Raw genomic sequence first — 17,696 nt, forward strand, 5'->3', positions numbered from 1 at the left:
TTCGAATAATAAAAAATTTTGATTACAATTTAATTTTTTGTGTTATTTTTTACAATTTCAAGTTCTATCGGGCTCAAAAAAACACCCTATACATACAGATATAAAGGAAAATATAATAAAAAATTGATTAAAAGAAATACTAGATTGGATACATAATTCAAACCAAAAAATAATAATAATAATAAAATAATTTAATGAATATAAATAAAACGTTATAAAGAAAATAAAAAATTAAGATAAAAATAATAATTCTTAATATGAGAGAAAAGCCACCATTGTACGGCGTGAAGCAATGTCCCAATAGTTCCCCCTCCCCCCCCTCCCGTACTCTCTTTAGGCGAACTTGATTTGAAAACATTTACTTCTACCGTAGGACATAATAACGGGGATGCGACCACTTGAAAGTGGAGGATCGCACTATCGATACTAGGACAGAGAGAGCAGAGAGAATACAGCAGCACCGCAGATCTAATCGATAGCAGATAAATGAATCGAACCAACTTATTCTGTTAACAGAACGTGTCGGCCACACCTTTCACCTCTTCAGGGCTTCAGATAAAGTGCGGTCTTTCTTTCGACCTTATTGATGCTCGGTAGGAGGGTTGGTGATAGTTTAGATTGTATCGACTCACACATATATCGATCATTTCAGAGTTCCTTATCAATCCGCTCCTATTAGATGTTAAAACCTTTTTTATTTATTAATTGAAATTTAAAACTTCATAAAAAAAATACAATAAGTGAACGTGATAATGGTGGTACTTCAGTTATTGATTTAAATTAGAGGATACCTAGGCCATTTTTTTTTCAAACACCTCGAATAATTATCAGGGATTGTTAAAGATGAGATATTAAGAACTAATGGGTTTGAATAAGCTAGGATTTTGGAATGAAAGGACGTATATCTATGTAGTCCTTAATAATGAGTTTATTTGTGACGTAATAAGGAGCATTAAGGATTTTAGAGCCTGTTTTGAAGTCCTTTCAGCGCAAAGCAAAGGTGACAAACTACATTTAAAATTTTTACTGTAAAAATTCCGATCAATATATAATTGGTAATTTATTATTTCGAGAATGTGAGAGCAGAGAACGATATTTTGTTGTTTTTTCCTTCTTCCTAGCTATTTCTGGCATACGGCGGGAAGGTTGCAGTAGCCGTAGAGTAATATATATATATATATATATAGATGAGTCTCCCGAGTATAGGTAGGGAGAATAAAAAATGGCGGCTGGTTCAAAACCATTAATTTTTCATTCGGAGCTCTATATCTTAAAAACTACCAACAACACTAGAAGATCTAAGAGAACATTATTTAAAGAAGAGTAAATTTGCTGAAATATAAGCCTTAAAAGAGCTATTTAGGTCCAATAGTTCTCGTGATATAGCCTTTTAAAAAGCAACATTTCATAAAAATGTACTGAAATATCAGTAGTTAGATAATTTATTTTAAGAAATCTATGTGACGTACAGATGTCTATTAGCACTCAAATTAATGCTAGTTCAATCTACTATAAAGTAGTCTATGACCTTTACCTTCGTAAGGATAGTAGTTTTCATGATATTAGCTAAAATAAATTGATTTATAGTTGTTACTGCCTTCCTTTCTCCTATTGGACTCTTGTACTATATATTTATCAATTCTATTATTCACATTACGTATATTTTATTTTTTTTCTTCCCTCTTCGTCCTTTTTTCAAATTAACTGTTTTTTTTCCCCATTTGAGGGTAATTGTTTGTTAGGTAAGGTTTATGAATGTCGTTATTTTGTGTTAATAACCTCATTTTTCTCTCTGATGATCAAGAATTATTATTTTTATTCATTTATTTTATCTTTTTTTTTTTATAGTGTTAGGGGTGTATTTTTTATTTTATTTTCTATTTAGTTGTATTTTTCAAATTGAATTGTTAGTTTTATGACTAGCTTATGAATCGTAGAAGCCTCCACAGCACCTTTATCCTATATACCAGAAACAGCTAAGAAAAGAATAAAAAAAAAAAAGGATTCTGACCTGGACGGGTAGTGACTTTTATTTCTTTACGATTCCACGGAATACAAATTCTCTCACTCTTGTTAGAATAGGTCGGTCAGAAAAAAAAATTTGTATTTTATTTTTAAATGGACTTGTTCCAAAGATATTACCATAGAAAGGGGCTTCTTTCTTTAATACAGTCCCTCAGTCCACAGAATATCCCAAAGTTAGTAGGGTTTCAAATAGTAACTACAGTCTGTTCCATCAACAATCTGTATAATAAATTTTTTTATATTGACTTTTGATGGGAAATTCCTCGATTTAATTTCATTTGTCTTTCCAGAACGAAAATTAAGAATTTTGTGAAAAAGTTTGCTATGATTTAATGGATATGATAGCCTAAATGACTATTTATAAACTTATCTTTAGTGAAAATATTTATTACAATCGATATTGCTATCGAACTATAGCCAAGCTTACTGTATTGGCTACCAACAGCGAAGACTGGAAGGTATTGACAGAGAATTGTGGCGAGGTTCGCCAGGAATTCTGTTCTGGAGCTGGACAAATGGACTTTATAACAATCGACAGCTCCCGGTTTGTTGGATAATCGATTACTGGAATCGGACAATATATCACCACATCTATTGCTACAACCGGGCCCGTTCTGTTAGTTTAGGGAGTGATTTGATTCCAGTCAGTTCCTCTTAATTTTTTTTTCTTTATTTAGAAAACCACATCCAATACGGGCTAACCAAATGACAGCATTTATAGGTCGGTGCCGAAATAAACAGAAATTAAATATGAGTAAGTTACACTTTTGATCATCAAGGTGCTGTGGAGGCTTCCAGGATTCATAAGCTAGTCATAAAACTAACAATTCAATTTAAAAAATACAACTAAATAGAAAATAAAATAAAAAATACACCCCTAACACTATAAAAAATTAAGATTAAATAAATGTTTAAAAATAATAATTCTTGATCAGAGAAAAAAGTGAGGTTATTAACACAAAATAACGATATTCATAAACCTTACATAACAAACAATTACCCTCAAATGGGGGGAAAAAACAGTTAATTAGAAAAAAGGACGAAGAGGGAAGAAAAAAAATAAAATAGACGTAATGTCAATAATAGAATTGATAAATATATAGTACAAGAGTCCAATAGGAGAAAGGGAGGCAGTAACAACTATAAATCAATTTATTTTAGCTAATATCATGAAAACTACTATCCCTACGAAGGTAAAGGTCATAGACTACTTTATAGTAAATTAAACTAGCTTTAATATGAATGCTAATAGACATCTGTACGTCACATAGATTTCTTAAAATAAATTATCTAACTACTGATATTTCAGTACATTTTTATGAAATGTTGCTTTTTAAGACTATATCACGAGAACAATTGGACGTTAATAGTTCTATTAGGGCTAATATTTCAGAAAATTTACTCTACTTTAAATAACGTTCTTTTAGATTTTCTAGTGTTGTTAGTAGTTTTTAAGATATAGAGCTCCGAATGAAAAATTAATGTTTTTTTAAGGTTTTGAAACAGCCGCCATTTTTTAATCCCCCTACCTATACTCGGCAGACTCATCAATTTCGACTAGTGATTATACATAGTTTTCATTAAAGTAATAAAAAATTAGTGTGAAATAACTGCCTTTTTTTAACCGCCTCTTGTACTAATAGAATTTATATCCTGATGTCCTGCAGTAGCCTTCAGTCTTCGGGTTGAGGTTAGATTTCCCAAGTTATAACATAACCCGTCCCAATAAGAGTGTAGATGTGACTAGTGATTATCTTATTTTATAATTTTATAAAGAAATAATAATAATTTAAGAAAAGTATACATTTTGATGAATTGGAAACTAGTTACTAATAAATACAGCCATGTGTGATGGAATTCTAAATACACTATAGTAATAATGCTTCAGTCTTCCGGTTGAGGTTGGGTTTCCCAGGTTGTAGGTCACTGCTCCTATAACTGTCGGCAACTGGGAGCGGAACTTCATGAACCGTTTTTTGAAGCAATCCTCTATTGAATCCATTTGTAATTCCCGATGCAATTGTCTATTTCTTATCAACCAAGGATCATCCACTGCGATTCTTAGGACTTTATTGTGTAAATATTGTAATTGTTTTCCTTTTCGTAAAGGATACCGCTCCCCAGACTTCACATCCTTACTTCAACAGTGGCCTGAGAATTGTTTTAAAAATAGCAACAGTTGTTTCTGGTTTTAATTTTAAGCTTCTTTTTAGGATAGGATATATCATTGCTAACCTTAAATATAACTACTTTTGGTTTTATTAATAACATTACCAAACACACTAACCTTATTGATATTTTAAAGTATATAATTAATTTTGACTCTGTTATAGAGGCATTTTTTCATAGTTACACTAAACAACTGAATATGGCTATTTTTTTTTAATAATTTATTTATTGTTATTTACAACTGTATACACATATATACAACAAGTAAATTTGCTGTAGGTGACATAGTGACATGGTACAAACATGTGGAGAATCTACCCGCTTATAGAACTCCAATAACATTTCTAGAGGAGTAGATCTCGAGACCATCTTCTTTTCAGACGCCTAGGAGGATTATTAGGTAATGAAGGAGAACCCAGGTTAGAAGCAAGTGGATTTGGGTGGTTGAGAAGTTTGTTATGGAAGGAACGGTATCTGGATCTGGCCAAATCGGCAACATATGGAACATAGAGGTCCTGATGGATGACTTGATTTGTGACAAAGTAAGGAGCATTAAGGATTTTGGACTGTAAGGATTGGATTCTGGAGGAATTTGATGGTTTAGTGGAGCCCCAAAGCTCAACTCCGTATGTCCAGATAGGCCTTATAATAGTTATGTAGATAAGTCGTCGGAATCTACGAGCAGTTTCTTGTCTTTTTAGTCTTGTATGAGGATTTCATGTCAGTCGTTTGTCGAGATGTAGTCCTAAGTAACGGATCTGTTCTACAGGAATAAGTGGGGTATTATTAAAGGATACTGTAGAGCAAGAGGTCATGGGTTTACGTCGAAGGGTAAATGTGATTTGGTGGGATTTATTTTAATCCTCCAGTTTCGGCACCATTCTTCAAGGGTGGTGATGTGGGTTTGGGATACAATGTAAGGATCATTGTTCACTGACAATAGGCATGTCTCATCGGCATACGTGGTGAGGATAGTGTTAGGATGGGTTGGGATGTCATCTGTGAAAACTGTATAAAGGATTAATACTATTAAAGAATTATTCGTCCCTTACATTTACTTGATCTCTTCTTTTTTTTTAACTCATATTTTTTTCTGTTACAACACCCAAATCCAGCGAAACCGACTTCATTGTTATATTTAGAATATTAATATATAGAAAGCTTATCTAATCTTGTTTGAATCGAAGTAAACTCGCTAAATACTGACAACTAAAAAGTTAGACGGAAATTAAAACAACCAGTAACAAAGTGAGACGGAACGAATTAAGAGCGGAGTGAGAATCCAAGTTAAAAACAGTTACAATGAACGTTGAACTTTTTTATAACAATGAACCTTAATCTAGAAATCCGGTTCCTACTTATGTTTTTCTCATCCTGGTTTGTTGAGGGAGCCTGGTTTGTCTTCAACTCCTGCAGATCGCGGAAATAACCTGTCGGGCCAAACTACAACCAGTTGCCCAGATAGGATGGCTCGTATCAAGAGCGATTATATTGAATATTAATTTATAATTTAGGTTAATTATTTGTTTTTTTTTATATGAATAAAAAATTTATAAGTATAAAGAATATTTTCAAATTTCGTGCAGAATATCCTAAAAATGTACCTATTTTTGTACAGTAACCACAAAACGTGCAACTTCGAACAATATCAAACTAGTATAGATAGAACGTCCTATTTGCGATTTGAATTTCTGTCAAGGTTTGGCTAAATTTAAAGCTAGGAAACATGAGATTCAATTAACTATTAATTAATTAATAGTTAATTGGTTAATTTATTAACTAATTATTTCTAGCCGATTTTTAAATATTGCTAAACTTAATTATCTTAAGTCCCATCCCCATTCAAGATGATAACAAAAAGAGAACATAATGGTACTTGAAAGAGTATTAGAGAACCCAAAAAACGCAGGACAGTTCATATTGAACAACTAAAAGTCGCACTAACAAGAACGTCTACGCAAGATTAATCTGGGGTGTCCTCGTACTACAAGAGCCCAAGAGGAGAAAAAAGTTATTTCAACCCAATTTTTGATTACTTTAATGAAAACTATGTATAATTACTAGTCAAAATTGATGAGTCTGCCAAGTATAGGTAGGGAGGATAAAAATGGCGGCTGTTTCAAAACTTAAAAAACATTAATTTTTCATTCGGAGCTCTATATCTTAAAAACTACCAACAACACTAGATAATCTAAAAGAACATCATTTAAAGCTGAGTAAGTGTACAAAAATATGAGCCATAACAAAGTTATTTGCGCTAAATAGTTCTCGAGATATAGCTTTTTAAAAAGCAACATTACATAAAAAAAAATGCACTGAAAGATCAATAGTCAGTTAATTTATTTTGAGAAATCTATATCATAAAAACCATTTGACGGACAGATGTCTATTAGCACTCAAATTAAAGCTAGTTTAATGAACTTTAAAGTAGTCTATGAAGTTTATCTTCGTTGAAGTAGTAGTTTTTATGATATTTGCTGAAATAAATTGATTTATAGTTGTTCGGACTATAAGTTTGATTTATAAAATTATCTGCTTGTACTGTTCTTTTATGCAGTGAATTTAGTTTTTCTTATATTATTTTGTGAGAATGGCCAGGATCATTGAAATAAATAAATCAATAGATGAAATAAATAGCCAGCTGAGCGGTCCCTCCCCACTTCGTAATAAACAAAACGGTGCTATGCGCAAGTGTTACTGCCACCCACTGCGGACTATTCCTAACTCCACAATTGCCTTCGGTCAATAAAAAGATAAAAATTGTATTAGCCTGGATATGTGTATATGTATTTGTATTTGTCAAAATAAATAAAGAGGATAAGAAGAAAAAAAATAAAATAAACTTAATAAAAACTACACATCAAAAAGGTTGTACATTAATCATTTTGACGGATCTTTATATTTGCTTTGCGATCCTTCATCTTGGTTTTTCAAAAAAGAAAAATCAAATTTTTGATTACTTTAAATGAGTTTTTTTTAGTGTTGTAGGTAGTTTTGAAGATATGGAGAACCTAATGAAAAAATTATTTTTCGTTTTGTTTTATAACAGCCCCCCATTTTTTATTTCCCCCAACTATCTACACTTTGTTCACTTTAGACCAAATTACGAGTTTAGCAAGGGTATGTCCAGATAACTTTAAATCTCACTGTTCCCATGACCCCTTCTTTTACTAGGATCCCTTGCACACTACTTATAATACAGAATGGTTTGATGTAGAGGAGAGGTGTATGGGGATGTAGTGTAGTGTAGCGGGTGACGGTTCTCGTTTGCAGCATGGAGTACCAGACCCTGCCGGAAGAGAGCATCATCATCAACAGCCTCGGACTGGTACTGGTAGCAGCGGTCATCATGGTCTTCTACACCCTCAACAGGCCCGACTTCCGCTACTTCGGCCGCACACTGGTACCCAACATCGAGATATAGGATTCCACTTCGGAGCTACAGCTGCTCCAAATGTGAACGAGTCATTCTCGAGTTCATGTTATGCGTTAGTCTATTCTCCAAAGTTCAGAACATTATCTTGAATGTATATTCTGCGTTAAAAATTCATTATCTCTTATATTGAAATTGTAACCTACTTTCAAAGCCTTGTAAATCAGAAGTGAAAAGATACCATAAGCTTTTGAGAATTTGCTAACACATAACTTATATCTCGAAGGACAAGTTATTTTAAATTTCTATTACAGTGTAATCTCGGCAATCCGAACTGCCGTTTAAAAAAAAAAAGTAAAAGTGCACATGTGTAAAAAACATTTTTAACTTCCCGATCTATAGGCATACAACCATAAAACGCGAAAGTGGAAGATTAGGTAATCCAATTCCTATGAAAGTGTTCATAATATATTTTATTAGAATTAGAAAAAAATATTATCTATTTTATAAATCGTTTGACTCTGCAAAACTAATTTAATTAATAGTAAAAAAATTGTTTTTGGACACGTTTTAAATAAATTCATACAAAGAGTATTTTTTTTATATTTATACTTTTTATTTTCACTTATAAATGAACAATCTTATGATTCTAACAAACTAAATCCTTACTTAGCATTTCTGGGGATGTAAAAGAAATCAAAAGTGTAGGAGCCGAAAAGCGATGTTACAACACTCATAGCGCCTAACGAAAAAAAAAAATCCGACCTCTTTAAAAAAAATAAATTTTTTAAAACTTCAAACTTCCGGGATGTTCCAAGCAATTAGTTGGGATTACACTGTACTTGAATGTTTAACATCTACTCCATTGTTTAAAGTTTTAATAAACTTGGAATGTCAAAATTATAATATAATAATTAATTTTAATGTCAATTGGAATATATATTGGTCCATATATACATAAATTTATATTGGTTGATTTTGAAAGATGGAGATTTAGAATTCCAGGGAGTTGCATCTGCTCCAAATATGAACCAGTCGTTCTGAAGTTGAGGTTATGCATTAGAAAATTCTTTCCTACTGACTTTGCGATCTACGATTCTGAATTTTGAATGTAAAATCTCTTTGCGAAAACCTTTAAATTCTCTTACAAAAGTGAAAGTACAATTTTGAGAATTTACTAACACATAACCTCTATCTCGGAGGACAGTTATTTTGAATTCTCAATTTATTTTTACTTGAAAGATTAATTTATATAATTTTTTTAAAAAGTTTTTATTAAGTTGGAATGTCAAAATTATTTTTATACTATACTATTGGTACTAACAATTTGATTTATTTTCACATTTAAAAAAAAATACTACACATGTAATAGGTAACACGTACTAGTTGTGAAATTTTTATAGAAAAAAATGTATCATTTTTAAAATTATAGAGTCGCAAATATATTTTACAAAAATAAAACTGAAGTTGTATTTTATTGTATATGCAAAAATAGATTAATGAAAATGTATTAAACACATCCTAAAATTTTTCAGTCAAATAAACAACCGGATGATTTAGGCTTTTATTTTATTTATTTTATTTTATTTTTTTTTTATAAGAATAATTAAAATACAATTAAAAATTCATTGCAAAATAGTATTTTAGTATAATATTTTTTTATAATTTTGAGTGAACAACTGTGCTAATCTGCTAATGTAAGATTATCCACGTTCTTTAAACAAGTTTTAGAAGTTATTTTTTTAGATCGATATCATTTCATTAAAAGCGATATGCATATAAACCTCCTCGTCTCCACTGGGTAAATGTAATTTAGGAAAGTTTTAGCAGATAACAATGCTAAAGTTGTTTAAACTATCACACACTTAAAACGTTTAATATAGTCAGCACAGATTGCGTGAATACAAAATGGCTAAATTCTTAAATATTAGGGTTATTCATGATCATTAATTTAACATGTTAAATGGAGAAACAATTCCTTCTTTTACCTGTTAAAACGGTGTAACACATAACATGGTTGAGAGTCTGTTAATTGGAGAATGACTTCACGCAACAGACCATCTGAGCTCGTCACCATTTTGTTTATTATGTTAGGTTACTTGCTCGTAGTTTGTGTTCTGATCGTTTTAGTATTGTTTTAGGTGTTTTATAACTAATAAAGCAATGGATGACAATAATAATAATAATGTAATGACAGTTGACAATTAGCTCATCTTGATCCTCTTCCTCACCAGTTAGAAGATGAACAAGCCACACAACTTCAACTTTAGGCATGTTGTAATAAATTACATTAATCAAAACTTAGAAGTAAACAGTAACATGAAGTTTTGGAAGGAAAGGTTATAAAACGTGTTGCTCATAAAATCCGCTAGGAGCTCTCATGCATTTAACATTTAGCATGACTTTAAATAGGGCTGCTCACAATCCTATACTTATAACATTTAGCATGATAAAACATTTTACATTGAACACATCATGAATAATCCTGTTATTTTTATCTTGTTTTGTAAAACCTTATAAATTTTCACGACTGGTACGTCTACCCTAGTGTAATTGATATGTTACAATGTTTTCATGATAACTTTCTTATCTTCATTATTTTTCTATTCTAGAAATCCTTTTTTTTTTTTTTAATTCTAGATTAAAAAAAAAGAATCCTGTGTTCAGTGTTGCCTGTTAAATAATTCACGTTCGATTGAATTCGTTCCTTCCGGAGGAAACTCGTTCCGCCAAAAAAAAAAGTCTGATTTTAGTTGAGAATTGATTTCCGCAAACGGAAGATAAGCCAATGGCGTAGTTTTACAAAACCCGTCCAAGGAAATTAATGGACCCCGACGGGCCAGGAAATCTATTGTTATCTTTTTTTTAACCAATCATTTTGTGTTATATAAGTAAGAATTGATAGATGTGAAATTACAAAAACACTGCCACTTTTGCCAATTTCGTAATCGATAAATTTAATAAGAATTTCGACCTCTCTGGAATTTCCAATTTAAAATAGTATTCAGAGGGATTTTGCAATAAGTACACGATTGACTTATGCACAAAAAAAATATATACATTGGTGAAATATTTCTCACAATTGTCGAATAAGACTGAGTAGAAAAAGACAAGATATTAATTTTTAACTATCAAGACTTCATTGTACATTAATTTTTAAAAAATCGAGTCTTTCGTTTAAAGTACAAAAATATTATTTGATTTTTGTTTACACATTTAATCCCTCCGGAAGGTTATAATCTGAAATAATTTTATGCAGGTTCTATTTTCCTACACTCTATTAAGTTAAATTTTATAAATGTGAACTTGATTTTAAATATATTTAGGTTTTTATTTCTTAATATTTAAAAGAGTAGAGTAGGTTTTTTATATCATCACTTTATTTTATCGGTGTTGGTTTCTCCTACAATTTCTCACTTATATTGTTCACCTGAGCTTAAATTAGTTATATACTTGTGGGACCACTTTTTTAATGTATTTAAAAAAATATGAATTACTTGTGTTGTGGTAAATATTTTTAAAATATATAAATCGATGTATACGTATATATTCTTTATGTACTTGTTGAGTGAATAATAAGTGTTCATTGTTTTATAATCGATATTTTATGTGATTCTCGATACTTTTTTTTACACAAATTATATCAAATATGAAGACGCCGATCTCTGTATTTTTGTAATTAGATCTAATATAATGCACCAGTGCTTAGATACCTCAAGTAATGTCGTTCGTCAGAAAAAAAAAAGTTTTATAAAATATGAAAGAGGTGCGGTAAAAAGGAACATAAATTGTTAACAAATATTTATTTTCCGACGTTTCGCACCACTTTATAGGGCTAAAAAAATATACTAAACAACTACAAATATTTTGACAATGTAGGATAAAAGATAGAAAGAATTAAACTAAAGCGGGGTTAAAAATTATGTAAATATAACTGAAAAAATTAATAAAGAGAATTTACATAGACTTTATACACATATTTTTACATTTTTCACTTATATTTACATTGTCAACATATTTTTAGTTGTTTTGTATCTTTTTTTAGCCTTAACGATGCCCTGCAAATAGGAGCGAAACGTTGGCAAATAAAATTTTAACTATTTTTTGTTTTGGTTCAACGCACACCCAACCATCACCTAAAAAATACGATCAATCATTTACATACATATAAAATTGTTTTAAATTCTATTTTTACCCAACGAACAATAATAATTGAAATTTAAAGGATTAAATTGCGTTAAAAAATAACTTATTTTAATGTAAAGATATTTTTACACTCCAATATATTTCAAATTTCTCTTTTTCATTTTTTTTTTCGGTTCTTATGTTCTAAAGCAAGAGAATAATTATTCACTGAACGTAAAGAGTTCTATTATGGCTCAGTTACAAGCTCCTTAAATGTATCGTAAAGTAGTTTAAAATAATAAAAAAAGTGGCACTGTGGTAAGGCACTATGCTATTCACTCCAAAGACCCGAGTTCGAATTTGGCAGAGCATATTGTTATTTTCTATTACACTGTAGCCGTGAGTCAACCCTGTGGGTTATTGAGCCCTCACGAGGTTCACCCAGCCCCATAAAGCAGGTACCCTTAATTGGGGAAACATCTGGCGAGTGTGATTCTAATCAAATCACCTCCTTGAACAACCGTTGTTCTAGAAACAGTACCTCCTTACTAAGTACTTAATCCTCCATGCCTCTTCATGGGTTTTACTGGTTTACATTATTATTATTATTATTCAAATAATAAATTATTTTTTCCTTGAAAAATATTGGTTTTGAAAAAAAATGATCTTTGGAATTATTTATGATAAAGAACTCTATTATTGTTCATTATATGCACTATTGGGCATACATTTAATTAGATAAAGAAGCCATTTGAAAAATCTTCCATGTTAGGGCTACAGACCCTCTACTTTTCAACGCTGTGATTTCAGAAATGTTTACATAAGAATCGATTAATAGAAATCAATTCACACTTACCTCTAGGTACAGCCATATATAAGGGGTATTCATGATCTTTGGTTTAACATGTTAAAGCGTGTTAAATGGAAAAACTCATGTTAAGTCGAAAAAAATTGCCTTCTTTTACCGTGGTAAAACGAAATAACATTTAACATGGCTGAGAGTCTGTTACTTGGTCTGTTAAATGGAGAATGACGTCACACAATAGACCAGTTGAGATCGCCGCCATTTTTGTTGTGACAGCTCAGTTCTTTCGTGTGTTTGTGGTATTCATATCCCTGGTATTAAACCAGAATGGATCATTTTAATGATACATTTGAGAAAAAAAAACGATGTAATTTCATTCTACTATCTGAAAATTTGTAAACGCTCGCCAGATAAAAATCTCACTATATGAACCATGTAATTATTCTTAGGGGACATATGTCCCAGAATAAAGTTATTTTTTCATTTCATTTCATAAGCTAAACTTTCACACAAATTCCACTTTTCACTCACTCTAGGCATGTTGTAATTAATTACTTAAATCAAAACTGAATACAACAAGTTGCTGAGAAAATCCGCTAGGGGCTCTTATGCATTTAACGTTTAACATGACTTTAAATAGGGCTGCTCACAATCCTATACTTAAAACATTTAACATGGTGAAACATTTAACATTTAACACAACATCATGAATACCCCTATAAGCTGTTGTTTGTTTAGAATAAATCTACGATGCTAGATTTGATTGACAAAATCTGTACTGTATCAGTAGTCATACGTGGGATACAGAATTAAATATTTAATGGAATTTATCTCCATACGAATAAAATTTGTTCCTTCGATAACTTTCTAAAAAGAAGAAATAAGAAGTTGGGATAACGATGTAAAAAAAAAAAAAGTACAGAGGTGAGACGAGATGTGAACAAGTAGAGAACTCATTTGAAGAAAGTTAGAAGCAAAGTAAGTTATGGATGACTTGGAGGTTGGAGCCCCAAAGAACTATATACAAACATTTCACAACTTGTTTTAGGAGACACAGGTCTCTCTTATATTTGCTCGACACCGCCGCTGGGAACCGGAGGTAGAAATATTAATGAACTCCGGTAGGGGGCGCTGGTCGAATACAACTCTTCATAAATCACAGCTCAGTTGTTCCCTTTACCTCGCCTGCTATAATTTCACAAATTAATTTCAAAATATTGTCTTGTATTCTGGAACGACATTGCTAGAAGTTTAGAATTTACTATAAAATATTCTCTTATTATGTTATATATTTTCTCGACAATAAGATAGCGATGATTGTAGCTTGATCTCTCTTATTAATCGATTACTTGCTGTTGTGCACTTAGCAATATAGAATATATGTTGAGCTTAATTCATTGTTGATGTATTTCTATTTTTTAAGAATTTCCAAATTTTTTTATAAATGTTTATCTAATAAATAATTATGTCTGAACATTGTATTCATATTAAAGAGCCTCATTTGTTTCACAAAGAAAGTTTGAGATATTGTTTTAGATTGTTAAGAACTCCTTGGGTAAGAGAAGCCTTCCAAAGAGGTAAGAACCAAAGACACAAGATTGCCTTTAGCAACACGTTTGGAACACTGGCGCTTCTGCGGCAGACTCGAGGAAGTTGGGAGCATGATTCAAACTTCAATATTCCATTTCACACCTTCCTCAACTTGAGGAGGCAGCTTTCAATGGCTTTTTGTCAAATTCTCCCAGCTGACGTCACCGTCAATACAGTGCTTCTGCTTCCACAATTCGTACTTTCGACAATTTTTTTTCTTGTTCACTGTTTCGATTTGTTTCATATCACGTTTCTGGCACATCAATATTTGAGCACACACATTTGCTTGCATTTTTGCCCATTTATTTCTCAGCTTATTTTATTGTTATTCCAGATCACTTCAACAGTTGTATGCAGTCATTAATTTAAATTCTTAATATAATCCTAATGAGTCGATAAATCGAAGTTATTAAAAAAATCGATTATTAATAAAATAAAGTATTGGTTACTTTTTCAAAACCGTAGAACCAATCGATTCTATCGAAACTTCTATACATATGTAGCCTTGAGTGTAATTATTATTTATTTTTTTTAATCGATATTACAAATATACATTTACAGAAACATTACATGTCAGGCTAATTGAATTAACCAATATTTAGTCAAAATCTTGGAACGGTAGGCGAATTTATAAGATATCTAGTAATAGTACAAGAGCCCAGAAGGAGAAAAAATGCAATTATTTCACCCCGATTCTTAATTACATTAATGGATACTATGTATAATGTCGAAATTGATGAGTCTGCCAAGTATAAGTAGGGGGAATAAAAAATTACCACTGTTTCAAAACGTTAAAGTTAATTTTTCATTCGGAATTCTATATCTTTAAAACTACCAATAACACTAGAAAACCCAATAGTATATCATTTAAAGTAGAGTAAATTTTCTAAAATTAGCCCTAATAAAGCTATTTACGTTCAATAATATTCGAGAAATAGCTCTTGAAAAAGCATCATTTCTTAAAAATCTACTGAAATATCAGTAGTTAATTAATTTATTTTTAGAAATCTATATCTCAGGAACTATGTGACGTATAGATGTCCATTAGCAATCAAATTAAATCTAGATTAATGGACTATAAAGTAGTTTATGACGTTTATCTTCGTATGGGTAGTAGTTTTCATGATATTTGCTAAAATAAATTGATTTATAGCACTTCTAAGTCTTTTAGTTCTTTATGTAATTTGTAAAAAAAATGAGTTTATCGTAATAAATTTATATTTTAGATAATCGATTATTGAGCCAGAAAAGTGCCTTTTTATGATTAAAAATAGACTATTTCCAAAAGAAGAAATAGCTCACAGATATTCGCGAGGGTTTAAACGGTTGTCCTTTTGTTCGAGCAATGAATGAAGTCCCCCTTGACAGTGGGGCTAGATATTGCCAACTGTCAACCAATATCGGCTATCGGTGGAGTGGCAGTCTGAACTCTTAACTGTAGGAGTAAATTGTTACGAGGGAGGGTCCCAAAATCCGTTCATTCCAGTATTACTTTTCCAATTCAGATTTCAGAAAACTAATGTATGTAACGTTGGACACGTAATTAAAGACATGATTGGATGGATATCACAAATACATATATCTAAAAAATGTTGTGCGGTGCCTGCATCACCCAACTTTCACTTAGCAACGAACTTACATCTATCTTAGCCACTGGGGTAATACTTTCCCGTACTAATTTTTCCAAATGAACCTTTCAATTGATTCATTGATGAACTATAATCTGGAAGTTTTTCGAGGTGGCTGTATAAAACTATTTAGTTCTGACTACAATTGAAGATGAGAGGTTCTCAACATCAGAAGGCCTCGACGATGCGTGTTCATATAGGATGTCAGGATGAGTTGTACAGGAACTAGCAGTAAATTCTCACAGGATGGAGATTTCACTCCGTAGAGGACCAGTCTACAGTCATGAAGGGGGTAGCAAGTCCTACAGGAACTAGCTGTATGTCCTAACTAAAGGAAGAAAAGGTTTTGAAATAAGGAAATATCCAGAGAAGGCAAAGTGAAATAAGAATATATAAGGGGTATTCATGACTTGTTAAATATAAAATGTTTTACCATGTTAAATGTCGTAAGTAGGTGAGCAACCATATTTAAAGTCATATTAAATGCATAAGAGCTCCCAGCTGATTTAAAGCAACTTGTTTTATCACCTTTCCATCTAAAACTTCATGTTAAGTTATGATTAAAGTAATATATTACATGCCTAAATTGAGTGAAAAATGGAAGTTGTGTGTAAGTTTGGCCACTGAGTGTCTTATTGATCTTCTAACTTGCGAGGAAGAGAATTAAGATGAACTAACTGACAACTATTATTACATTATTATTATTATTAATTGCTTTATTAGTTATGAAAACATCCAAAACAGTACTAAAACAATCAAAACACCAACTACGAGCAAGTAACCTAAAATGACAACAAACAAAATGGTGATAAGCTCAGATGTTATGCTAAAGATCATGAATACCCTTATTATTACTCACTGTCTTCTAAGTAGGTGATTAGCTGAAGGTAAATTTCATGCTATGGTTTTTTTTTGGGGGGGGGAGGGAGGTTTCATAGTCCCGATAGAATAATATTATTAAAATAAAACTTTTTTTTTTTTTCCTACGCCACAGGAAGTGAGCTATTACACCATTTTCCTTCTCGCAGCCCAATACAATTTTATTCGTCCTCTTAGTTCATCCGTATCTCGCTCAACATCCACCAGACCAACACACGACAAAAGATGGTCCCCATCCATGTCCCCCATGTTCCATAGAGGAGATTTTGGTGAATCTACGATACCAATTGGATGGAGGTGTTTTTTGAGCAGATCATGTCCTGTCACTAGCCGAAAACAGGCCACTCTCTCAGCTCTGCTAAGATTGCCTGGGATTCTTTTTTCCTTATCCAGTAGGCTCTCCCTCTTCTTTCCTTCCGCTTGAACTTTGTGTCTAGCACTTGTCCTGTCCTTATATGCGCTTATAAGAGATTTCACTGTTCTGTAGGAAAGTGGAATAAAACTATATACTTTTCTATCTATATATAAATTTACACCATTTTCCATTACATTTTAAAAATATTATTACATACTTATCACAGCATAAGTGGGTGATATATTGTTAAGTTAATCTGTAGTTAAAAGTTTTTAAATTAAACGGAAAAGTAACGAAATTGGTTGATTTGCCTAAATTTATTGAACTGGGCAGAATAGCCTATAAAAAGTTATTAATTGTTAGATGTGAAGTCTAAATTTATATTTAAGTTTGTCCTTGAGGATGGGCGGGTTGGCCAAGACATTGGACATTTAAAGTTTGAGACTTAACTTGGATACAAATTATTTTATTTAATTTGTAGGAATTATTTTGTTTAAGGTCAATAAAGGTATCAATATCGTAAAATAAAACTATTTATTGTTAACCGATGTTTCACCCCAATTTACAGTGCTAAATGAAAAACATATAAGAATTGACAAAACATTAAAAAATATACAGAGAAAATACAAAAATAAAATAAATAAATTATTTTTTGTTTTCTTTATAAAATATTATATAGTTAGGAATGTCTTTTGTAATTTGTCTCTTGTAAATAAAAAATAACTTTATGATGTTATACACAGGAAT

At 31.4% G+C, this 17,696-nt stretch overlaps 1 protein-coding gene across 5 annotated transcripts in view; it reads left to right on the plus strand.

Annotated features, from left to right (window-relative positions):
• nemy (no extended memory) overlaps positions 1 to 17,696 on the plus strand; it is a 255,502-nt gene that overhangs the window by 222,835 nt on the left and 14,971 nt on the right. The window contains exon 5 of one of the 5 annotated variants that reach the window (XM_067050276.1): positions 7,468 to 7,720. The exons of 2 other annotated variants lie outside the window; for them this stretch is intronic. In XM_067050276.1, coding sequence (XP_066906377.1) covers positions 7,468 to 7,618 — 151 coding nt within the window. In that variant the 3' untranslated portion in view covers positions 7,619 to 7,720. Of the gene's footprint in view, positions 1 to 7,467; positions 7,723 to 17,696 lie in introns of those variants that run through there. 2 more of the 5 variants (XM_067050280.1, XM_067050279.1) reach the window with 2 other exon arrangements.

The sequence above is a fragment of the Halyomorpha halys genome, unplaced genomic scaffold (assembly GCF_000696795.3).
Source record: "Halyomorpha halys isolate HHAL.00 unplaced genomic scaffold, Hhal_1.1 Scaffold60.1, whole genome shotgun sequence".
Taxonomy (NCBI): Eukaryota; Metazoa; Arthropoda; class Insecta; order Hemiptera; family Pentatomidae; genus Halyomorpha; species Halyomorpha halys.